This window comes from Theobroma cacao, chromosome 4 (genome assembly GCF_000208745.1).
Source record: "Theobroma cacao cultivar B97-61/B2 chromosome 4, Criollo_cocoa_genome_V2, whole genome shotgun sequence".
Lineage (NCBI taxonomy): Eukaryota > Viridiplantae > Streptophyta > Magnoliopsida > Malvales > Malvaceae > Theobroma > Theobroma cacao.
The window spans coordinates 23,500,091-23,526,362 of record NC_030853.1 but is presented as its reverse complement, the minus strand read 5'-3'; the positions used below and the strand labels follow the sequence as shown (position 1 = coordinate 23,526,362).

General features: G+C 32.6%; 3 protein-coding genes and 1 long non-coding RNA gene across 8 annotated transcripts; all 4 read right to left on the bottom strand.

Moving 5' to 3' along the window:
* On the bottom strand, positions 6,900 to 11,549 carry LOC18602309 (shikimate O-hydroxycinnamoyltransferase). Of its 5 annotated transcripts, XM_018119906.1 has the most exons (3): positions 11,350 to 11,549; positions 10,654 to 10,819; positions 6,900 to 8,321 (listed from the first exon to the last, which is right to left on the bottom strand). In XM_018119906.1, exon 3 carries the CDS (start codon positions 8,311 to 8,313, stop codon positions 7,012 to 7,014), a length of 1,302 nt encoding a protein of 433 aa, XP_017975395.1. In that variant the 5' UTR covers positions 8,314 to 8,321; positions 10,654 to 10,819; positions 11,350 to 11,549; the 3' UTR covers positions 6,900 to 7,011. The 5 variants fall into 5 exon arrangements, with proteins under 5 accessions (XP_017975395.1, XP_017975396.1, XP_017975394.1 ...); XM_018119907.1 differs by lacking the exon at positions 11,350 to 11,549 and having other exon boundaries at positions 10,654 to 10,872; XM_018119905.1 differs by lacking the exons at positions 10,654 to 10,819; positions 11,350 to 11,549 and adding an exon at positions 8,745 to 9,227 and having other exon boundaries at positions 6,900 to 8,362.
* Positions 11,995 to 13,885, bottom strand: LOC108661794. Its single transcript, XR_001927628.1, has 2 exons — positions 13,541 to 13,885; positions 11,995 to 12,588 (listed from the first exon to the last, which is right to left on the bottom strand). It is a non-coding gene; the product is annotated as an uncharacterized LOC108661794 (long non-coding RNA).
* On the bottom strand, positions 19,853 to 21,016 carry LOC18602308 (F-box protein SKIP23). The gene has a single exon (XM_018119075.1). It carries the CDS (start codon positions 21,014 to 21,016, stop codon positions 19,853 to 19,855), a length of 1,164 nt encoding a protein of 387 aa, XP_017974564.1.
* LOC18602307 (2-alkenal reductase (NADP(+)-dependent)) lies at positions 22,280 to 25,084 on the bottom strand. Its single transcript, XM_018119074.1, has 5 exons — positions 24,842 to 25,084; positions 24,006 to 24,183; positions 23,388 to 23,554; positions 23,030 to 23,112; positions 22,280 to 22,808 (listed from the first exon to the last, which is right to left on the bottom strand). Exons 1-5 carry the CDS (start codon positions 25,082 to 25,084, stop codon positions 22,430 to 22,432), a joined length of 1,050 nt encoding a protein of 349 aa, XP_017974563.1. The 3' UTR covers positions 22,280 to 22,429.

The following is a 26,272-nucleotide window of genomic DNA, read 5'->3' as shown; positions in this document are numbered from 1 at the left end:
AAATAGTTCACATGGACATATGGGGTCTATATGAAGTTCCGACTATCAATGGTCACAAATATTTCTTAACCATTGTTGATGATCACACACGTTTTACATGGATATATTTGATGAAAGCATAGTCTGAAGTTTCTTCAATTATTCCCATATTTAATAATCTTGTTCAAAGACAGTTTGACAATTCAATAAAGTGTTTGAGGACAGATAATGGTCAAGAATTTAAACTTGTTGATTTTATAACAAAACTAGAATTGTTCACCAATTGTCTTGCATGGGTACACCACAGCAGAATGGTGTTGTAGAGAGAAAACACCAGCATATCTTAGCTATGGCAAGGGCATTGAGACATCATTCAAACCTACCACTTATTTTCTGGGGGGAAGCAGTATTAACTATTGTTCATATAATAAATAGAGTGCCTACTAGGTTTCTTCAAAATCAATCACCCTATGAACTTCTGTTTAAAAAACCACCTTCATATGGTCATTTCAGAGTCTTTGGATGTTTATGCTTTGTATCCATACAAACACAAAACAGAAAGAAATTTGACAGTAGGGCTAGCAAATGCATTTTTATAGGTTATCCCAATCATGTCAAAGGGTAGAAATTGTATGATATTGAAGCACAAAGAGTCTTGGTATCCAAGGATGTTGTTTTTCACGAGGATTCTTTTCCATTCCATGATTCCAAATATGAAGAACAGAACTTTATATTTCCACAAACACCTGGTGTACATACCACACCTTTTGACCCTCTTGACTCAATTTATCTGAATTCTCATTCTTCTGGTCAAGACCAAAATATTTCAAATTTGAATGAGCCTTCAGCAGTCTTAGAACAACCTTCCATATCAGCAAATGATGAAAATCTTCACAATTCTTCACTTGACAGTAGTATACTTGCTGAGAGTGCTACAAGTCAACATGAAACAGACCTCACCATTGACTCAGATCAACCAATTAGAAAAAGCTCAAGAATTAGGAGTATACCAAAGTATCTAGAAGCATATGAGTATGATCTACCACCTCATACCAATAATGTTACCCTGCATCCCATATCCAATTACCTTTCTCATCATAATTTGTCACTTGCACATAAGGCATTCACTATTTCTCTATCCAACATACAAGAACCTAAGACTTACCATCAAGCAGTAGCTCATTTTCACTGGAGAGAAGCAATGACAGCTAAATTGAAGGCACTTGAAGATAATGGAACATGGAGTATTGTACCATTACCTGCTAATTCTCACACTATTGGATACAAATGGGTCTATAAGACTAACTTGAATGCAAAAGGAGAAATAAAGAGGTATAAGGCCAGGTTGGTTACTAAGGACTATAGTCAAGTGGTTGGTTTTGACTATTAGGAAACTTTTAGCCCTGTGACTAAGCAATCTACAGTTAGAATCTTCTTTGCTTTAGCAGTTGCATATAATTGGCTAGTATTTTAGCTAGCTGTTGACAATGCTTTCTTGCATGGAGAGTTAAATGAAGAAGTTTATATGAAATTACCTGAGGGTTATTCAATTAAGGGGGAGCATTCAGATGATTCAAAACTGGTATGCAAGCTGCACAAATCTCTTTATGGGCTCAAACAAGTCTCAAGACAGTGGAATGCCAAGTTAACATCATCTATTCTTCAATATGGTGTTAAGCAATCAATGTCAGACTACTCACTATTCACTATGAACATAGCAGATGGTGATTTTGTAGCCTTATTAATATATGTTGATGATATTTTGATTGCCAACAACTCCACAAATGCTGCAGCAACTATAAAGAGTCACATCAGTTCACAGTTCAGAATTAAGGACCTAGGCACAGTTCAATACTTTGTGGGACTTGAAATAGCTAGATCACCACAAGGTATTTCAATATGTCAGAGAAAATATACTCTGAACTTACTAGAAGAATATGGTTTACTTGGAGCCAAACCTATATCAACACCCATTGATTACAATGTCAAGCTGAGAAAGGCAAGTAAGGAAGAAAAAGTAACTGATCCTATAAGGTACAGACAACTTGTTGGTAAGCTGCTCTATTTGACATTCACAAGACCTGATATTTGCTATGCAGTACAGAATTTAGCTCAATTCATGGATAAACCAACTAATGAGCATCACATGGCTGCTCAAAGGGTACTTAAGTACGTAAAGGGAGCTCCAAGACAAGGAATTCTGATGAAGAAGGACTGCAATTTAAGAATTTCAGCATATTGTGACTGTGACTGGGTAGGATGTCTTGACACCAGAAGATCTGTGACTGGCTACTGTGTATTCAATGGGGAATCTTTAGTGTCGTGGAAGTCTAAGAAGCAACAGATAGTTGCTCGAAGTTCAACTGAGGCAGAGTACAGATCTATGGCAGCTACATGCTGTGAAGTTATTTGGATTAAAAGTTTACTGGAAGAGTTTGGAATTCAACACCATGATGCTGTAAAACTTTACTTTGACAACCAGTCATCAATTTATATAAGCAAAAACCCAGTTCTTCATGAAAGAACAAAACATATAGAAATTGATTGTCACTTCATCAAGGAAAAGGTTCAGAATGGTGTGATTGAGCCTATCTATATACCAACACAGCTACAAGTTGCTGATGCATTCACCAAACCTCTGCGGCCTGGAATTTTCCAAAGGTTATTATACAAGATGAACATTCACAATGTTCATAGTTCCTCTTGAGGGGGAGTGTCAAACAACAATGTCAAAGATTAAAGCAAATGGTAGCAAAAACAAGTGTTGTCAATGCTTGTAGAAATTGAAGATGCTACTTGTAAATAGCAGAGAAATAAAAGAAGAAACGCAGCGTTTGATGTGTAGTTGAAGAAGGAAAGAAGTAAGTGAGAAACGCACCGTTTTGATTGCCAACAAAAGAAGACCGTTAATTATATAGCCGTTAATCATTTTTAATTCTTGTTAGTTAGTTAATAGTGTAATTAATTATGTTCTTTTGTCCTATTCTTGGTGTCAGTGTAGATGCTATATATAGACACTACCTCTGTAACTTTTCCTTTAAGAGAATGAAACATTTTCGCAAAAATATTCCCTACAAAACCTCATCTTTCATCAGCAATTTAACTAGATATAACAATATCCTCAGAGAGATCAAACATTTTGAAGAGAAAATGGAGAAAGCTGCGACTAATGCTTCTCTAAAGGGAAAGATCTCGAGCTCTCGGACATCAAGAAAGACCATACAAGACCAAATCAATGTAAACATTCCTATACACTCATACAGCTGCTACCAATTAGTTCAGATACATATAATTTAACAAATTAACTTCATTAATTTTTCTCAAGTTCCTAATGCAATATTCTATCATGCATGTTGTTGTACGTAGCTCGTAAATAAGATATCAGAGGAAATACGCAAGGATCAGGGGCGGAGCCTCCTTATGTGATGGGGGGGCCAAAACTTTTAAAATTTTTTCCATAGCATATAAAAATTTTTAAATTTTTTATATATTCTATTACTAGCTTCCTCAAAATAATGTTTTATTTAATAATTAATATAAATAAAAATAATAAAATGATTTCACTTATTTTACTCAACTTTAAATTTTTTTAATTTATATTATTATTTTTATTTTTATTTGTTTATTTGTTTATTTTTATTTTATTTGTTCATATGTTATAAGTTTCTATAAATATTCTTTCTCAAATTTCTACAAACTATTAACCATCTTCTTTTTCTTTCTTTTTTATTATGTAATATGTGGTATCTACTTTCTATTTGTCATGCTCTTCTTTTTTATTATGTAATATGTGGTGTCTACCTTCTATTTGCCATGTTCTTCTTTTTTATATTACATAAATTTTATTTTTTATGATTTTAATGTTTAAAAATTAATAAATTATTATATAGTTCTTAAATATAAGTTGTAATGTTATATTGTTACTTAAAATTTCATCAACGTATCATTTTTTTTATTAATCCTAATTATATAAGAAAAAATTAACTTAAGTATATTTTTTATATGCTTTACATTTTATGTTTAGTTAAAATGAAATTCTCTTAAATATATAGTATTTAAATAATTCTGATTATATAAGAAAAAATTATTAATCTTATATATCATTTTTAACAATTTATATTTTACAAATTATAGTTTTATATTTAGTTTCATATTTCTATTATTAATATTTTTATTATTAATTGAATTTAACATATTTGGATTTTAAAATTTTTAACCCTTATTTAACTGTATTTAGCCCTCCCAATAAAATTTGACTAGCTCCACCTTGGCAATGATCATTGAGAAAGGACTAAATACTGGTGGAAAAGATGAAAGCGTTTTGAGAAAGCAACTGGATGATCTTGGCCCGGTAATATATGAAGCACATGCATGCATTCTTAATGTGAGAAATCGACATGAAGAAGCGGTACGTATGTTATGTCTTGGAAAGCCCATATTTATTTTTTTTATTTCAACATAGAAAAGACGTTATCATTTTATGTGATATCTACATGATCTGTGCAAAATTAATTTTTCTTTGGCCACAAGTGCAACATTAAGTCGGGTTTTACAGAAGTTAGGATTCTGTACATCTTTCGAATTTTGTCCTGATATTTCTTCTGTATATGGTTTTTCCCGGTTAATATAGAATGCCAGCTTTCATGAAAACCTTTCACTTTTAAGCCAAGCAAGGGAGCTTTGCTGGAAAGAAAGATGTGGCAGCCCTCGAGGAACTGTCTCGTAGAGAAGTGATCAGCTCAATCAATTGAACATTTTCAACAAATTAACTTGATTTAATAGCTATAATTCTGTTTCTCTTCATGTTTTTGTTGACCCTTAGTTCTATTTCAAATTAGGTTGACAAGTTCATGTCTCAATGAAACAGCAATAGATTGTTCAGAAATAGATATAAAAAGAAAATCTTACCCTCACTTTAAAATCGCCAATTGAGTAGAGATGGACGGATGATGAGCCATGAAGAAGAATCCCTTTGTAGCCCCAACGAATCAAAACCATGATGCTGAGTTTTGACACAAATGTATTGTAAAGCATTGAAGCATCATGTGGTAATGTACAGCAGAGTTTCAGGAAGAAGAGGTTGCTTAGGCAATAGGAATGAATAAACTGAGAGGCAGAGGGAGAACACAATTATGCACACATAAAAGTTTGGACTTTGTTTCTTGTGACAATCTCTCTTGTTGCGTACGCAATTACTGCATACAAAAAGTTTCTTGAAACTGTTTCCAGTGCTACTACTGTCTAACTCTACCGAACTATTCCATCTTGGTGGCAGGGCTCAACTGCTCTGTTTAATATAAAATAGTACCGAAACAAGTGCACTTACAATTCATTAACAGAATCTTTAAGCAGTTGTAGGGTTGAAACGAGCTAAATTAACCCCAATTTCATGGTCTAATAACCACACTCCATTGCGATTTCATATTGCGCCCTCCTTGCTTCACCCATGGATCCAAATATATTTCTCTCTCTTGGATCTCCTTTTAGGGATAAATACATCCAACACCCCCCAAACTTCTCACAAATTATCTTAAGCCATTGTTAATCTACCCTTTGTGGGAGATTGTTAACAAAAATCGTGACCAAGCTGCCATTGTTCTTCCTTTTTGTTAACTGGCCGCACCCCCTTCTCCATTGGTTATACCCCTACTCGCCTGGGTGTACATCCTTGCTTATGGGTATACTACTACTGCAGTTATTGCCAACTAGGTGATTATGACATCAGATTATAATGAAAATGCTAAATAGTTAAAAAAAACAAAAAATAAAAAAAAGTTACATTCCTGATGATTCCCATTCCGGACATCGAAGTTTTACCCTTACACTGTACATTATGTAACTTTCAAAAAAAAAAAAGAAACACTAGACATTATGTTTAATGTTGAGTCCCTGTCAAAATGGCTAAACAAAACCTCAATAGCATTTTGCTTAGTATTATAAGAACAACCGTTTAAGAAATAGGTGATGAAGTTAATTGGGTTCTAATTATTATTTGAAAAGCAGGAATGAAGATTATATTTCAAAAGAGAGAGGGATAAGGCTATCCCATTACATCTATACAAAAAACCCGCAGCAACTACAAAAACCCTGCGGGGAGCAGAAAGCTATGCACAGTTAACAACTATACAACCAGTTCTGCACAAACTCATTTCAAAATAAGAACAGTTACCAAAATAGCAGTCAGCAAACAGGTCCACCAGCATGATAGAATAAGACACCATCTTATATTAGAGCCCATGAATAGCAGTCAGCAAACAATGCATTCATAACAGGGAAGACCAGGCAGAAAAGCAGCCAAGAAATGAAAAAATCAGGCTGGGTGAGGAATCTCCAGTTCCTGTTCGACATCTTGGGATGGCCTGCTATCACAGATCCAAAGAAGATTCACTAGTCTGAGAATGCCTTCTTTGGCCAGGAAATCTGCCTCATCATTTGCCGAGCGCAATATGTTTTTAATCTCCCATTCACTAATTTTGTTGAGAACATTTAGAGTTTGGATTACCAGCTGTCTCAACTTCTATGGCACATCACTAGGAGAAGTGATCCATTTAACAACATTTTTATTATCGGATTCAATAAGCAGAATTGGGTTCTAATTGTTATCCGCATTAATCTGAATAATCGTACAATTTTATTCACAGAATTGGGAGTTTTCCTTTAGGACTTGCGTTGTGTGGCAGCTATTTTTCTGCCATGCGGCTTGTTGCTTCTGTATTTGATGTCTAGGCTTCCTTTATTGACTTTACTGATAGTTGGGGGCATATGTATATGCAAATGGTTTTGGGTGCTCTGGTTTGTTCATTTGTAAGTTTTTGTTGCTGTGGCTAACTTGTCTATCTTTTAATTAGACTCTGTTTAACTTCTTAACAATGTTTGCTTTGGCTTAACAAGAGGGAGAGAGAGAGATAGTTTGAGGAATATGTGCTAAAATACGAAGGCTCCATACAAGAACCCTTCCTTAATAGATTTATTACACTCAAACATTGTAATAAGGGATAATAATGGTACTAGCTAGCACCCTTTGAGCTTAAATTAGAATTTGTAAAGAAGCTCTCCAAAGAGTTTCATTTCAGAGGCCTCCAAGCGTGTCACCACTGATAAGCTCCCATCATTCTTTGGAGTCCGAGTTATATATACCAATCCTTCGACCAGAACCTTCGCCGGCCTCATATATACAGGACGACCCCATCCAAAATCTGCTTCATAAATAGGCAACCGCATCCAACTGACAATACCAAGATTTGGAGAATGGATAGTCCGTGATCCTCGCGCCAAATCTTTTACGCCAGGCAGTTCCATGTAGTCAAGAATTGATCTTAAATATTCATTGTCCATTTGCGTCAATGCTTTTTGGATTCTCTTTTCCGTATCTGTAATTGGTTCCGATTGAAGATCACCAGCTACAGCAATTGTTGCAGTGGTGAAGATTACATTGCCAAAGTATTCCGACGGGAGAGCAGGATGCAATCGGGATCGGCCATCAACCGCCATGTATAACTTGGTTGGCTGATCGTTTGAGAGGAATCGAGCTCTGGTCACGCAACGCCATATATGTGCAGCGAGGACATTGAAGGTGCTAAACTTGGTAGTAGAAGTATCTGCAATATTTTCTTGCGACTTGGCTTTTAAGGTGTTTACATGATCAGCTGTGATATTAAAAACAGATACGATTGAAGATTTAGGATGTGATTCAGATTCTGTGATAAGGGGAGGAGATGGTTCATATTCTATATGGTGAAATTTGGGAGTAGGTGGCACTCGAGCTCGGAGAAGGGTCCGATCAAACAATGGTTCAAGGCAGAGGGGTATGCCTCGTGCCATATCAGACCAACTATTAATAAAATTAAGAGCAGATGTACCATCTGCTAAACTATGATGAACTCCAACTCCAATACTGATTCCTCCGCATTTAAAACTAGTTACCTGCAATATGAAAAGTGGATAAGAAGATATTCCACCTGAATAGTCCACTGCTGGAACTAGTCGCCAAACTTGTGAGCTATCTGTAAAATCGCCAGTTAAGAGATCCATCTCAGAAGAAGTTTCAGCCTCAATAAACAGTACTCCCTCGGCATTGCAAATTAGCTCAAGTCTTTCGTTTTCATCGAATCTCAATCTTCCGGCTACCGGGTAGAATGGAACAAGAATTCTGCTCAAAGACCCCTTAAGCCTTTCGACATCAAAACAATTGGAAGAACCATCTGGTATGTAGAAATATACTGTGGGGATATGACTTCTTATCACTATCTCATCCATGTTAGACATCCAGAGCCATTGGTTTGGAGTTTCTTGAGCTGGACGAACCATTGTTGACTCCTTGATTGAAATCTCCATCTTTTCACCTGTTATATAAATGACCTTGGAAACTTTTAAGCATTGCTTTCTCCCATATATAAAAAGAAAAACCTTATTAAAATTAAAATTGTATCATTTTAATCCAAGATCATATATAGCAGAAAATGATAATTTTTTTTCTTTCAGAAATAAAAGTTTCCTCAAGTTAATTTCATAAAATTCCTCAAAAAATGATCAAATAAACATAAAAATAATTCACGAAGATTCCTAGCAGATAGATTCATGGACATTAAGCAATATTGAATCACTTATAGAAAAAATGAATAAAAACAACTATATTATCTCATGCTGCTTGACCGACACCCACTATTTACACCTTTCAACAATATTGAAAACGTAATTGTCCTTATTTATCAAAGGTATAAAGAAGAAAATCGGAAAAGAAGAAGTTAAGGTTTATATAAGTGTACCTTTGTATCGGCACTAGAAACGTTGCTCAAATTCTGGTTCCCTTCCAACGACCACTTATGAGCTGAAGTTGGGGTGGTGAAGGGAGACTTTACTCATTATATACCAAAAATATGTAGAGTAGTTTTTATTTTTGGGTACAATATTAAGGAGTTTGCTTTCCAATTCTTTTTTGGTCAAGTTGCTTGCAACATTTAAGAAGACCCCATGAGAGTAGAGCAGTGGCAACATTTAAGATAACACAGCTAGTTCTATCCAACATGATTGACATTACTTACACCGCAGAGCCCGGCGGCGGCTAGTGGCCCCCAACAATTTCAAAATTAAAATTTTTATGATTTATGGTAATGATGGATTTAGATTGTTTTATAGATTTTAACAATCATATTCATATCATAAGTGAGGAAGCTCATAAGATGTGGGGTATCACACTTAACACATCTTTAGACCATCAGAATGATTTCGAATCATTTAATGTTGAAAGTATTTGTAACATTATAAATAAATATTACCTTCATGATGACTTTATTGAACATAATAAAATACATCTAAGCTATCAATTAGATCTATTCAAGCTTGACATTCTTTGTAATCAAGTTTTGAAAAATGTATTTTCACTTTTTGAGTTATATTAAGCATTGAAGAAGATGAGAATATCAAAAGTTTACTTTTTTATTGACAGATTGATCTTACTTGTCTTGACTCTTTTAGTTTTCACTACAACATCAGAATGTGCATTTTCTGTTATGAAACTTGTTAAGAACGAGACTTGTAATAGAATGTTAGATGATTTTTTTAAAAATTTGTTGATTATTCTCATTGAAAAAAAAAATCATTGGAGACTTTCACATTAATTTAATAATAGATGCTTTCAACTCTATAAAAAACTGTCGAGCTCAATTAAAGATGTTTAATCTTAACATGCAATAGTTGTTAAAATAATGTCTTTATTTTGTACTTAACACGTAGTTGAAGTTATTTGTATAATTTTCACATGAACTTTTTTTCATCTAAGTTACTTATCATACATTGAACTTTTAGTATAAATATTTTATAAAAATTATCTTTATTCTTCCAAATGTGAAATCCTAACTCTATCATTGCTTATACTACTAGTATTAGACCTGGTAATTCGTGTTTTCGTATTTTAAACTTGTCAAACATAATTAGACACGAAATTAAATATGAACATGATTAGACACGAAATTAAATATAAACACGATATAAATAATAATCGTGTCGTAAATCTGAAACATATTTACGTATACGTTTAATAATCGAGTAATACGATAGAATACGATTAGCACGTTTATTAAACATGTCAATATACGACACGACACGGATAATAATACGATTAATACATTTAACACAATTAAATAAAAATATTTATAATTAAATATAATTTTATTATTTAAATTTAAAATCAATAATTATAAAAACAATTATATCAAAACAAACTACTCTTAACATCAAATATAATAAAATTTAACATAAATATCATACATAAAATTCATTATCGTATAATATGATAAAATCTATCATTAACATCTAATCTAAAATACTAATAATATCTAAAATCATCTATAATTTTCATTCATGATTAAATACGTACATATCATTAATTATATCATCAACTATGAACAATTTGAAACATCCAAACTAAAATTATTTAAGTAAGGTTAAAATAGTTTTTGATTATTAATTTTTAACAAGTTGATAAACGTATCACGTATACATGTTTAAACACGATAATACAATTAACTAAACGTATATTAAACATATTATTCATATTTAACACGTTCGTATCTTAAACATGTTAAAAATGATTAAATACGAAACACGTTAAGATTAAACTCAAAATTATCTAATTTCATGTCTTCTTTAAATCGTGTTCAAAACTATGAGATTTACCTTGTATTATACTCTTTGTCTCTCCACTTTCTTATTGGTGCATCAACTATTAAATTTGGCAATGAAGTTGTTCAAAGAGTTTGGTGTGAGAGGTTTGCGGTCTGCACCATTTACACAGGACCACACCGTTCTGCTTCATAAAGAGGCAGCCACGGTCCAGCTTCAACTGACAATGATGAGATTTGGACATTAAACGCTACATATTCATTACCCTATCCGTAACAGGTTATATCAAAACAAACTAATCTTAACATCAAATATAATAAAATTTAACATAAATAACATACATAAAATTCATTATCATATAATATGATAAAATCTATCATTAACATCTAATCTGAAAATACTAATAATATCTAAAATCTTCTATAATTTTCATTCATGATTAAATATGTACATATCATTAATTATATCATCAACTATGAACAATTCGAAACATCCAAACTAAAATTATTTAAGTAAGGTTAAAATAGTTTTTGATTATTAATTTTTAACAAGTTGATAAACGTATCACGTATACATGTTTAAACACGATAATACAATTAACTAAACGTATTTTAAACGTATTATTCATGTTTAACACGTTCGTGTCTTAAACATATTAAAAATAATTAAATATGAAACACGTTAAGATTAAACTCAAAATTATCTAATCTCATGTCATCTTTAAATCGTGTTCAAAACTACGAGATTTACCTTGTATTATACTCTCTGCCTCTCCACTTTCTTATTGGTGCATCAACTATTAAATTTGGCAATGAAGTTGTTCAAAGAGTTTGGTGTGAGAGGTTTGCGGTCTGCACCATTTACACAGGACCACACCGTTCTGCTTCATAAAGAGGCAGCCACGGTCCAGCTTCAACTGACAATGATGAGATTTGGACATTAAACGCTACATATTCATTACACTATCCGTAACAGGTTATATCAAAACAAACTAATCTTAATATCAAATATAATAAAATTTAACATAAATAACATACATAAAATTCATTATCATATAATATGATAAAATCTATCATTAACATCTAATCTGAAAATATTAATAATACCTAAAATCATCTATAATTTTCATTCATGATTAAATACGTACATATCATTAATTATATCATCAACCATAAACAATTCGAAACATCCAAACTAAAATTATTTAAGTAAGATTAAAATAATTTTTGATTATTAATTTTTAACAAGTTGATAAACGTATCACGTATACATGTTTAAACACGATAATACAATTAACTAAACGTATTTTAAACGTATTATTCATGTTTAACATGTTCGTGTCTTAAACATGTTAAAAATGATTAAATACGAAACACGTTAAGATTAAACTCAAAATTATCTAATCTCATGTTTTCTTTAAATTGTGTTCAAAACCATGAGATTTACGTTGTATTATACTCTCTGTCTCTCCACTTTCTTATTGGTGCATCAACTATTAAATTTGGCAATGAAGTTGTTCAAAGAGTTTGGTGCGAGAGGTTTGCGGTCTGCACCATTTACACAGGACCACACCGTTCTGCTTCATAAAGAGGCAGCCACGGTCCAGCTTCAACTGACAATGATGAGATTTGGACATTAAACGCTACATATTCATTACCCTATCCATAACAGGTTCCGATAGAAGACCACCGAGTAGAGTAATCACTGTTGCAGTGCTGGAGAAGATTACATTGCCGTGGTATTGGGACGGGGAGTTTAGGGTGCAACCTGGACCGTCCATCATCCGCCGTCTATGACTTGGTAGGTTGATCACACAATGCCGTATATGAGCAGTGAGGATGTTATAGGTGCTGAATTTTGTCCTTTCATTCTGAAATTAAAGTTGATATGCATTGGGCTTGATACCCGGACCTTCCAGGTCTCTGACAGCCCACAGCCAAACCCATTACATGTGGCAATCAATCAAGGAATAGCCTATCCAATCTCCGACTACTCCACCATAGGTCACAATTGGACGGCCCAAGTTATTTCAAGTTGAAAAATTTTTTATTACAATGATTTCCAATTAATCTTTCATATCATTCAAATTCAAGTCATTTTTAATTTTTTAAATTCGAACGAATCAAATAAATTTTTACCACTAATAATCATGCCTATGTCTAAGAATTCATGCTAACTTATATATATACATACATACATAAATACATATATATAAATATATATATATATATATCTAAATTTATGATTTTAAATATTATTATTTAATTTATGAATATGTAACAAAATTTTAATTGCATATAATAATTTTCATTTAAAATATTTTTATCATAAATTAATAGAATTTATTCAATTTGAAAGTAAAAATTGTAAATAAATTAAATGGTTTTTATTAGAAAATATTATTCTTAATTCTAATAGTTTTGGGTTATTTATAAATTAGGGTTTTTGCGAGGACAGAATCAGAGCCGCCGCAGCCGCCGTCACCTTGGAGTTATGTATAAATTAATATTATAAAATATTTAATTATTTTTAATATATGATTATCTTTCAATTATAATTATCTTCATAAACAATTAATTTTATACTTTAAAAGTATTATCATTTTTAAAAAATAGACAATGAATAGTAATTATCCTAAATTTCACAAAAAGATATACGTGTTCAATTAAATTTTATATCTACAAAAAGAAAATTATAAATTACTCCGAATAATACAATAATAATCCGTACCAAATATGAGATTTCATTAGCAAGATAAATGATGGATGCTTTAACGTGTAGAAAATTTCAAAGTAAAATTTGAACATGATTATGCTCAGCAATCTAATGATGTTGTAACATTTGATTACGAAATTGTCTAAATTAATAAAAAACACTCTACTTAAAAATTTGCAGGGATATGCCTGGATAAATTCTAAAAAATCATAACCAGACTACAAACCTGCAAAATATTGAAGCAGAATCAAATAATATGCCTGGATTTCTTCTCTCTCGGCATTACAGAGAATGAATCAGAAAGAACGTAGCGAGGATATTTTTGATCAAATGAAGAAAAGGTTGATCATCACCCGTCCATTGCTTTCATCATCTTCATCACCAATTAAAATCGAAAAAATTCAAAGGGAAAGGTTTAGAGTATTTTTCTGGTTAGAGTAAGCTATTGAAGAAAATCTCAGATTGAGAACCCAAAGCTAGAAAACGAAACAGATGGAAGAGAAAAGCGGGAAGGTCCGGCTTTTAAAGGGGATGGGTGGAAGCCCTCGAGGGACACCACCTTACCCTAAAATCTGGTTGTTTGGTCACAGAAACAGAATTGTTCTTAACAAAGCCTCCCGCTTGTTTGGGTCACAAATTGACAATCCATTCCCCGATAAAGTTTCGTAGAGATTACCAAACGTATACGCCTTTCCTTATTTTCTCAGTCAAATTTTCATTTGTTTCAAACAAGTACTCCTGAATTTACTTTTTCAATACTATTTTTCATTCAAATATTAATTTGCGTAAGGATGTTTTGGCTTTTATTTATAATTTTTAAAAGTAATAATTATATTGTAGGCTTGTCTACATATACTTACTAGGTTGGTCATCTAATAATCCAATTAGGACATGTAAATCATATTCTTATGATGGGAAGAAGAAGCGTTACAAATAAGTACAAGAATGTATCGAAGGTGATAGAGAAGAAGATTGGAACAGTTCTTAAAATACTAAATGTCGTGGTAGGTGAAAGAGAACACGAAGAGAATAGATACAAAATGTATAAAAGGGCTAAAGAGAGAAGTTAGAGAGAAGCTTTGAGTGAAAATAAGGTAGTTTTGAAAAATCCTTCAAATGAATTGTGAAAACTCTATATAGTACTAGAAATGGCAGTTACTCAAGAATGGACTTTAATGCACATAATGAATAATGACTTTAATATTGGGTGATCATTATTAAGTTTTTAATGTTAAGCAACCGTTAGAAATCCATTATATGATTATTAAAATAATGGATTTTATGGCTGTTAATAACATAATGAGATTTATTCTTGAGTAAATAATAAATGAAAAAGGTATGTAAGAAAAGCTATACGAAAACAACTTAAAGACAAAAGGTGTATGTGAATAAGTACAAAAGAATAAGATAAGAGGGAGAAACGATTGTATTTTAAGAAAAGGTTAAGAGATGACTTCTTAACTACCATTATATTTGAGCCATCAAGTCAAATTCTCCAAAATATCCTAAAATGAAAGTAACTTGTGAACTCTGTTACTTATTTTAGGTTGCTTTCACTTTTGTCCGCGTGAAATGGTTATTCTATACGAAATAGTTATTTTACTTATATTAGTTGTTCCGTATAGGATAGTACTCTAGTTATTCTAGTTCCTTCACATGAAGTAGTACTTTACTTGTTTTAATTGTTTTGCATGAAGTACTGCTTCATTTGTAATGGTTGTTCTCATTATTCTTTATACAATATTATAATGTAAAATAATTCTTTTAAAAATAAGTACTAATCAAAATCAAGTATCTACAAGACAAGAACTTAAACATGATTTTTTATATAAACATGACTAAGCTTGTTAAGATTGCTACTTAAAAAGGGACAAAGCTGTAAATACAAGAAAATGGTGGCTGGAAAATGGTTTCATCAATATAGAAAACATGTCAATGACACAAGCCAAGGGAATTACTTTGGTAGCATTTGATCATTTATCCAAAACATAAAATGGTTGAATATTGCTATATTCATTGATATTTCTTCTTTTTATCCTTGCTATCAAATAGAAGCAAATAACCAAAATCCAAACCTATTCTTCCATTTCTAGCTCATATCCATCTCCTCAAGTATTGATCAAGCATTTTAAATTCGACGAATTGGTAACAAAAGGGGCTCTTTTTGTAATAACCCCTCACAAAATATATATTATAAAAATATTTATGTTTATTAAGCTAAATTTTTATAAAAATAAATAAGTAGATGTATTATTTATTTTATTTGTTTATAGTTATAACCTTAGGTGTCTTAATAATAATGGCTAACTATTATTTTTAAAGTATTGTGTTACAGAAAAATTACATCAAGGGCATTCCAAGTGTGGAAACGTTCAGGGTATTCCAAGCGCAGAAGTGTCCAGGGGCATTCTAAGTGTGAAAGCGTCCATGAGTGTTCCAAGCGTAGAAGCACCCAGTGATGTTTCAGTTCCAAGCGCAAAAGCGCCAATGAGTGTTTTAAACGTTAAAGCGCCTAGGGGCATTCCAAGCTTAGAATCGCCTGAGGCGTTTGAAGCGTGGAAATGCCAAGGGTGTTTGAATCATGGAAGTGCCCAAGGGCATTCCAAGCGTAAAAGTGCCTAGGACCGTTTCAAGCGCAGAAACACCCAAGAACAAGTATGAAATAGTTGTTTGTATAGGAAAGTGAAAGTAACTCAGAACAAGTGGCAAAGTTCATGAGTTATTTTTACATTTGGAATGTTCTAGAGAGCGTGGCTTGGTGACTCAAATATAAAGATAGTTAAGAGAACTTCTTCTTAACTTTTCTTTGAAGTACATGTGTTTCATCCCTTTTTCTTTCCTTGCTCCTTAAGAATGCACGTGGCACACTATTAAGTGTCACTACTCCATTACCCAAAACTTACGCTTACTACTCAACAACATGGTCATTCCTTTAATATCCCATAAACTATTCTTTAATTGCTCTTTCATGGCAAGCACGTTTTCTCATGATTAAACGTATTCTCCTAACTACTCTTAAAAAAGTGTTCATGTTCAGAATAAATATGAGGGGTTGGAGGTTAGGAGGCAATAAGAAATTATTAGAAACCTAGAGATTGTCCTGAAAGCTCTCTCGAGAATCCTCCAAACATTCTTTCTATTTAGCCCTTCCCATTCATCGTAATCCATCGCTTCCTCCACTTTTTCTTATCCCTTACCACCTGCCACCAAAAGCATTTACGCTTCAAAGATTGCTTTAGTCTTGTTTTCTACTGCCTTTAGCATATTTCAATTCACTCATTGCAACATGTCCTCTTTCCCTACCAAAAGAACCCTTTTCAAAACCCTCGTTAACTACATCTTGATCACCCACACAAATGAAATATTTACAAGCTGGCCCTTGTCTTCTACCACACAAAGCTTGGACATAACTATTCAACTCGTTCAAGTCATATAACCTCCCTCAAAAAAACTCCAACTTTCTTAATCCACTTATCTCTTCTCCCCTGACAAATCTTCTACAGCTTTCGAAAAGTTTATATGCTGCCAATTGTTGAAGGCGTGAGAGTTTTGATAATATTCCATATGGAATCTCTTTATATTCGCACAACAAATATCAAAATATTCAAGATTTACCAATTTTTTCATCCCATGAGGGAGATCTTTGATATATGTTCCTCATGTCCAACATCTTTAAAGCTTCAAGTTTTGAGAAAGATGGCACATGCTCTAATTTCCTACAATCATAAAGCAACAATGCACTGAGACTTTCCGAATAAGAGATGAAATTCAGCAAGCTCTTAATGGGATTATTAGAAAGATCAAGAATCTTGAGTTCACACATGTGCTCAAAGAAACATTCTGGAATACTCCCTATAGAGAGTGAGGACAACAATCAAGTTGTCAACTTTTGACATTTTGGTGGTGACATTCTTAATGGAACTCGTAATTTCCAATTCCCCATCAATGAAACCTTCTCCAGATCTTCAGTCTATTCTTGCGTAGCTGGCATCTTTTCCAATTGCATACCAGCTTTTACCAATAATTAAGGTCTATGATTAGTAATGCGTAATGCCATGTCCTTCACAACATCATGCAATGGAAGTACATCCAAGACCCACATATGAATTGAGACTCAAAATAAAAGCTTGGGCTTAGCACAAACACTGCTACTAATCATTTTCAATGCAATACCATTATTGTAGCTAAAGTGAATATCTTGGTGTAAGGGGAACCACAAAATAAGTCAAACAGCGATGCAAGAAACAGAATCAAACAAGTAAATTTTTTTCCAAGTTTATGAGCATGCAAAGAAACAAAGTAATGGATATGAAAATTATCTACTATGCTTGAAGCCCTAGTTAGACTAGGCTGTCAATCCTTTGAATAATCAAAATCAGCTACCAGGAACAGTACCCACAAGTGACAAGAAACTGCAAATGTGAAGAGGAGGGCAGGTGAAGACCTAGAATGGTCAAAGTTACAAAAAAGGTGAAATCTACAATAAGGTCAAGAAATTTGACCTTGTTATTTAATAATAACCCTTAGACTTGCAAATTTTAATTTCAACAATAATTAGAGCTTGTACAAACAAAAAGAAAATAGGGCAATTAAACCTAATTTTTCATGCATTGAGATGGATTTCGTGGCGATGGTCGGGCAACTTAACAGTCTCCAAATCATTGATGCAATTCGTGTTAACACTTTGAATATCTAATAAAACTCCAACCATGAAGAATGCTATGTAGACCACTGCATCACACTCAATGGTGGATTAATAATGAAGAGCAGTAACTCAAGAATAATAGAGAAGTCCGCTATGGGCGACATTCAACTATGGTAAATTCTACACAGCGAAAAAGGTTCAACTTAACAACAAAATTAACAAATCATTGCATAAAATTTTCTAATTCGAAACTCTAGATTTGCAACCATCCATAATTACTTTGCTTACAACATAAGATTACATGCACAACAAAATTTTGTAATTGAATTCATATTTATCTCTTTAATTTTTATCTTAGTTCTGCACAGAGCAAACTCTTGGGATGTTGACTACAAATTGTGAATGAATTAGCCAACTTCTGAGCAAGAAGAGGGTTCATGAGCTTTATACAAAGTTAAAACCAACAAAACTCCCTTACAGATTAATATATAGAAGAGCCTTCAGCACATGATTGATACAATGCAAAACAAGATGCTTAATTTGAATTTATATATTATTAACCTAAATGTATAAAAATTAACATAAAATACCACATATGCTTAATTTGACTTTTGTATATTGTAATTGAATCCTAACCTACTATGAGATTATGAGATTTTTTTTTTTATAATTAGGAGAAGGAGGATTCGATCCCTACTCTTAAAGTAGGAGAATTGTGCACCAACCAATGAGCTGTATAAAATTGATCCTCCCAATGTTACATGATCTCGAGAGCAAAGCAGCTAATGGCAAGAAAGACAATTCCTTTTTCAAGGTTTTAGTCCAAAACTTCTCTACCCTAGTGGTAATTAACCACCCTTTTATATATCCACTGCTTTTTAACGCATAATATTGTTAACTTCATTAGATTTTAATTTTGCTCTTCAAGTAAAAATCTTTAAACTTGAGGAAAACAAATACTCTTAGTTTCGATTAACCCTAAAATTCTTAACACACAATTTTATAGGAGACCTTCTAGTTTTCAGGTAGGATGGCAATTTCAAATTTAAGCTTGAAATATATGGCAGAAACTGCTGCCGAAAAAGGAAGCTCTAGATGCTTGGAGGAGAGGCAAACCTCTTTCCAGCTGCAAGAATAACCTACATGAACAGAAACCGTTCAAAGCAATGGCAGGAGACCAACAGAGTTAAGAGAAAGAGAAATTGAACCACCACAGCAATTTGATGAGGAGACGAGGTATAAAAGGTTTCAGACACAGAGCCTCATGAACTTGAATTCTGTTAAAAAAAGGAAAAGCAGTGAAGGATGATTCAAGTGTTCATTTGACTGTTTAACCTTCTTAAAACCAAGAACGAATAAATTTACAATAAAAAAAACTTGTGGGAATTAGTACCGATGAATTCTACAGTAAAGTCAGTCTCACTGTAGCCATTGCCAATTAGCACCCTTTTAAATAGGATAGCACCGGGAAAATGGTTTAACCAATATAGAAGGGAATGAAGGAAGTAGGAATTAAGCGAGGGTTTACGAGTGTTATCGTCAGGTATTTATTGTGAGGCTTTGCGGCTGAAATCAAACTCTTGTAAATTTGACTAGTCTTTCTTGTTTTTTTTTTTTTTTATACCTGCCTTCTTTAATGATTATATAAATATGGATTCTGGCTTCTTAATATATTGTTAATTTGTTCATATTCTCTCGTTAAATTGATAATAATGTATAAAAAATATTTAAAAAAAGATTGTCATTATATTTGATAATAAAAAAATTAATGCAACAGTTGCTAATTAGATATAAAATAATAATTGAATAAAATTTAAAAGACAATCTAAAGACTACATAAATAAAAATATAAAATTAACATATACCCTAACCAAAGGTATAACATAATTAATTTCAATGTAATTTAAATTCAACCGGTGGTACGATCCAAATATAAGGAGCTAGATACTTGTACAAAGGATTGAATTGGTAATATATTCCCATATTTCCATCTTTCATGTTGAAAAAACCATTATCTAATTGAGAGCCAGTTGGCCAATAACCAGTAGCAATGAAACAATCATCCGTGAAATATATAGAATTAGGTTTGTCTTCAGGAAAATCCAAAATTGACACAGCCAAGGTCTGATTATAACCCACAAACACTACATCTTCATGTATATTCTTTACCTCTTTTTCCTCTAACAATTCACCACTTTGGTCATCCAAAATCAACTTGAAAACCTTGAAACTCTCAGTAAAATGAGTACTATAATGATTGTCTTTAACACCAACTATCCTTTTAATAGAGAAGAGATCTCCTTTAGATGATTCAACAAGATATACACGAGCAAAATAATCCTCTAACCTTTTATGTGTCGACATGAGTATTTTTACCCTTGGTGATTTCAGACTATCATCAAAACTATTAACATCAAAAGAGATTGTCAAGCTCCGAGTTCCGATTGCATAAGTCAAATTTTTATAAAAAATAACATCAGTGAAAGCTGTCAAGTTCTTATCTAGATATGTCCAACTTTTTTGTTTAGATTTGTAGAAGGCTATTCTGCGTCTAAAGTTATAAATAACCACAACCACATAACCATCCGGATGCAATAAAGGGTCTGTTGATAAGATAACCTTATGAACCTCATATTGGTAGGCTGCTGTGTTTTGATCAAGTCCAACTTCAATCTTAGGGAGATTAATTGTGATTCCATCCTTAAACGGATTTAAGAGGGTTATAACCATATTCTTATCCACAGCGGCTAACCAACCATAAGAAGAACCACAAATCCTCTTATTATGAGACATTGGTAACACTATGTTATAGATTTTTGTTTCAACTTGTAAGCTGTATAATTGTCGAACTCTGTTGCTCTTCCTTGGAATCAACAACATAGGAACTAGATTAAGTGATGATCCTCTTTTTAGGTCAAGAAAGTTATTGAAGACGGAATGCCAATACTTACAAACTGCACCAAATCGAACCAAATTGCTAGGTACATCTAATTTGTCAAGAACTAAAAAGAGACAAAGTGTTGGGAGATTTTCCCAATTTGCTTTGACATTCTTCATGCTTTTGTTCATGCTTTTCTAGATACAAGTTGGAAAAAAGAATTCTTTTGTTAATGAAACAATTTGAAAAATTAAAATAAAAAAAATGACGAAGAACCACATGAATTGAAGGAAAGGAATAGAAAAGAGGATTACCTAGTGTTGCGCTTTGATATGATTTTTTCCTGAGTTGCACAATCCAAGCAATAGTATTTAAATGTACAAAAATTAGGTTTTTATATTCTTAATATTTCGAGTCCAAATCAAATTTGTATATAATTTCAAGTGTTATAAAACAACTGAAAAATAAATAGAATCCAATTCTAATTAGGAATCAATTTCAAGTGTTATAATATAATAAGATAAACAAATTTAAAGCTTTAGTTGAATTGCTATTAAAATAAAGCTCTAACGTTTTATAACCTTTGAAGATTTTGAAACGTACATGAAAACTTCAATGGATGACTTGTTTTTGTTTGTTGAAATCTCCTCCCCACAGAGTTTAGGTTGTTGTAAATCTCAACCTGTCCCAAATCCATTCGGATTTCAAGTAGAAAGCATTTCCCTATATTTTCCAATAAAGAATAATGAGATTTTTTATTGGGCGTTCCACTGTACAACTCAGTGTATCTGATTTACAACCTTTTAATTAGTATCACCTTTTGAGGACATCAAAGTTAGAAATCTTTTAGAATATATCGAATATCAGATGCAAAGGTTGATAAAATTGTCTTCTCCGAGCGTTTCTTCTTCTGCAGATGTAAAGATGCAAGTAGTGTAAGAACAAGTACTCGATCAACTTATCAGGTTTTGGCCTGGTGTCGTGAGCACATCTGAAGAGTAAAAGTCCTTCAGCCTTTCCATAGTCCATTAGATAGAGGGCCGCCATGGATCATAATGCCGGGATCTAACCGTAAACTTGGCAAAATGAACCCGAACCTAAAAACCTGTATGAAAAAATTTAGATTCTAATTCTAACAAATTTGAATTGATCCAAAAATTAAAAAAAAAAATTACTTCAAGCTCAAATTCAAAATGACTTGAATGTAAAAAGATTCGATCAATTTCGTAATGACTCGAACATTTTATATAACCACTCTAAACATGTCCGAACTCATCCATTTACCAATATTATTTAACTAGTAAAGAAAATATGTCGCACTTGTATGTCAGGGTGCTACTAAGATAAAATTATTAGTTTTGGGACATAAAAAACATTTTAATCAAACATTTTCCATCTCATAGTTTATATCTATACATAGTATATATTAAACCAGTCTCCACAGAAGCAGCAAACTATTTCCATCGACAACAAGCAGCCAAATCCAGGTCCTATGGCAATCCCCCAGCATTGTTCAAGAAAAATATACAAGGAAAAAAATGGCTGAGTTACTGGTGAAAAATATGCACAAAGGAAAAAGAAGCGATACTCAGTCACTCGGGAGCAACTCTAACTATCTTTTTGCCAATGTTATTGCCACTGAAAATTCCTATTAGAGCTGCAGGGGCATTTACAAGGCCTTCCGCAATGTCTTCCATGTAAGTAATCCTCTCATCTCTGATCAAAGGCAGCATCTTGTGGAGGAACTCTGAGTAGAGGTGACAGAAATCAAAAACCACAAATCCTTCCATACGAATCCGCCTATAAACAAGGCACATCAAATTCTTAGTCCCTTGAGGCTGATCCAGATTGTATTGTGAGATCATTCCACACACAGCAACGCGGCCACGAACTCTAATATTTATGAGTACTGCATCTAGCATTTTCCCCCCAACATTCTCAAAGTAAATATCAATGCCTTCAGGGAAATACCTGCAGGTGTCTACAAGTATTGCTTAATTGGTGCATTCCCAATATTTAGAATAACGGTGTTATCCATGGGAGAATATACTCATCTTCACGTATATATATTGATAAGACCATCTTCTTTCACAAGATACTGTTTCCCCCATTACTTTTTATTTGCAAGCCTATATATATTGTTAACATAATAATTAATAACAACTGTACTTTGATTTGAGATCATCTCTGACCTTTTCAAAGTTGCCTCTAAGTCATGCTCGTCTTTGTAATTGAAAGCATCATCAAACCCAAATCTTTCCTTCAATAGTTGAACCTACTAAAACATAAGAGCTGAAAGTCAGAAATGCCATCATAATTCACAAAGCTAGCAATTTGTTAACAAAATACTTGCTCCCTCAAAAAAAATCCTCCTGTTAATTTTTTAAACAATTTTTATTTTTTGGATAACTGGATATTATTTATCCAAGAAATGAGCAGGAGAACCTGCTATAAAGAATACAAACCGCACACTGCAGCAACCAGTCACAGAGTATACTATAACTACTTACCCCAAAAAATACAAGGAAGCAGCTGGTTTCCCATTCTCACCTTTTCGCTACTACCAGCACTTCCAACAACATAGCAACCTTCCAGCTTTGCAAGTTGGCCAACAAGCTGACCAACTGCACCAGATGCTGCTGAAACAAAGACATATTCTCCTCTTTTAGGAGAACAAACTTCATAGAAACCAGCACAAGCTGTCATTCCAGGCATACCTATGAAAATAATAAAAAAACACGTGTCACAGAGAAGAGAATTAAAGCAATGTGGCAAAAATATGTCAACAGAATTTGGTTAAATCTGTATCCTGGAGAATGCCACAAATCATTTTACTATTGGCATTGGTTAGTAAGTAATATTAATGCTGGATAATTGTTTTACAACATTATCATACAACCGTCTTGAGAGTATTAGACTATGCAATTGACAAAAAGCAAACTTGATTTTGTCGTGGACCGGTAAAATGGCTGGATTCTTTCTGCAATATCCAGATGGCATGTGAAATTTTAACTGACGTATGCAGCTGATGATATGGCTAAACACACATGCATGAAGACACCTGGGCAAAACATCAATCTGCAGTACTAGTTTGCACCCAAAATGAAAAACAGTTTGAAAGAAGTTAAATAAACAAAATAAAAATCGTTTGACTGGAAAATAACTTACCAAGAATCCTAGCATAGTAGGAAAGAGGGAAATCCGTATGCCTGATCTTGAAGAGTCTTTCAGGTCTTGCTATGAAACTGTATTCTTCCCATCCTGTGGTTCCCCAAACAAAGTCACCTTCCTTGAAGCCGAGGTGCGTTGAATCCAAAACTTGAGCCACTCTAAACCTAGTAATGGGCTGCAAGTTTTCATCGAGGGAGGGAAAACAATCACTATATAAGCAACCATACTAAATGGCCATCTCCCTTCTTTTTTTGGATAAGTAAAAGTCATCTCACTCCACTTCATTACTAAACATGAATGCCATATATTCTTATGAAGCCTGATGGAAAGTTCAAGAAGCATATGCAGGGTTATCATCTTATTATACTCCTAAACCTGGGCAGAAATGTTTAAATTGTCAAAATATTGACTTCGAGAAATTAATCATAATGCTTCCACTAAAACTTATTCATTACAAGCATCACAATTATGATAATCATAATCAATGCCCTTAAATCATTAATGAGAAAAGAAGAATTTCATGAAATTTAGCAGGAATTGAAAATATTCCATAAGCTACCTAAAGAAAGATGTAATACTCTTCTATCAATTTAACCAAACTTTGTCCTGTGAACAATTGAAGTATGGAATGCATAACACGTTTCAAATTCATATTATTCTGTCAAAGGGAATCAAAAACTGAAAATTTCGGTTGAAGAACAACCCTTGAAAGAAATATACATATAATCAACAAAATTTGAGTCATAGGCTTTGGCTTCAGCTTATCATTGCAATTTCAGCATGTGGGGAAGCAAATAAGAAAGCCAAGAAAGAGAGACAGACAGAGCGCATACAGAGCCAGGAGTGAAGGGTGTAAACTCGGGATCTTGATCATTTCTCATGCGAAGTCTCATATAAGGATCACAAGACAAGTAAAGGTTCTTGACCAGCACAACTCGTTTGTGGTTTTCTGGTATCTTCAAAATCATGGTACTAAAGCTTATGTGCATGTCTGATTCTTTTGGAAAACCAGTCACGTAGTCCCTCAGTATCACCCTTTTGTTCCTCACCACTTCTGGAACATCGTCCTTTGCCATTTCTAATACAACAATAAAATAAGAAAGAAAAGGTTTGTGTGTGTTGTTGAAACTTGTTCAACTTTGGTGTGATTTATGCATTTCCGAAAGGGATTTAATAAATTGTAATCTTCACAGGAGAACACTCTTCTTTTTTTTATTTGAAAAGTGATTTTATTATCACTAAACCATCATGCCATACGAACTCTTTAACACTTTACTGGAAACTTTTATGGGCATAATACAATAAGCTTGTGCATTAAGAAAACTATAAACAAAAACATAGGAAACTGCTTTACAAAATTTGATTGCAGTTCCCTTCCTTAACCTGAGCTAAAGAGACAAAAGAAAACTCTCCACCCTTTCCTTAAACACCTGTGCTATACAGAAAAATAAACAAAAACTCAAAATATCGTCAAGCACGTCTTTTCTACTCAAAGACCCAAAATCAGTATGGCTGTCTTTACTTTTGACAACCTTGGTGAATTTCGTAGTTGATAAAACATATGAAAATCTTGGTGAATTTCATGGCAAAACTTTACTTTGGACATGATACAGCAAACTAATTATTTTTAACTAATTAACAAAGTAAAGTAAATGTAATAAACACTAGATGCCTATATCCGCTATATATTATCCAAAGAGTAAGATTTATAAGAACTGAATTTGAATTTCTTTAAAGTAAAAACTTCAAACCAAATAGTAGTATTTAATTAATTCGAATTGATTTTAAAAAGAATATTATGTATTTTGTGAAATAAAACGAATTCTAAAAAACTTGAAACAACAAAAAGGAAAAATTAAAAATTAATATAACTTTTTGAAAAAATTTTGAATTATTTAAGAAAATTTAAACAAGTTCTTGTTCTTCTATTGCATTCAATCAAACTTCTATGTTTTTATTTTAATTCAAATAAACTTTTATAATTAATAATTAATTAATTATTTTAATCAAAATATCATTTGTTATTTTATGTTACGTGGTGCTAACATAACGTTGACGTGGAAAGTAATGTTATATGATCAAATCATTATACTACATCATTATATATTATGACATATCAGTATCATGTGATATAAGATGATAAATATTATTTTAATTAATAATAATTAGTCAACTATTAGAGTTTATTTGATTTAAAATGAAAATATAAAGGTGTAATTGAATGTAATAAAAAATAAAAAAATTAATTTTTTTTAAAATATTTT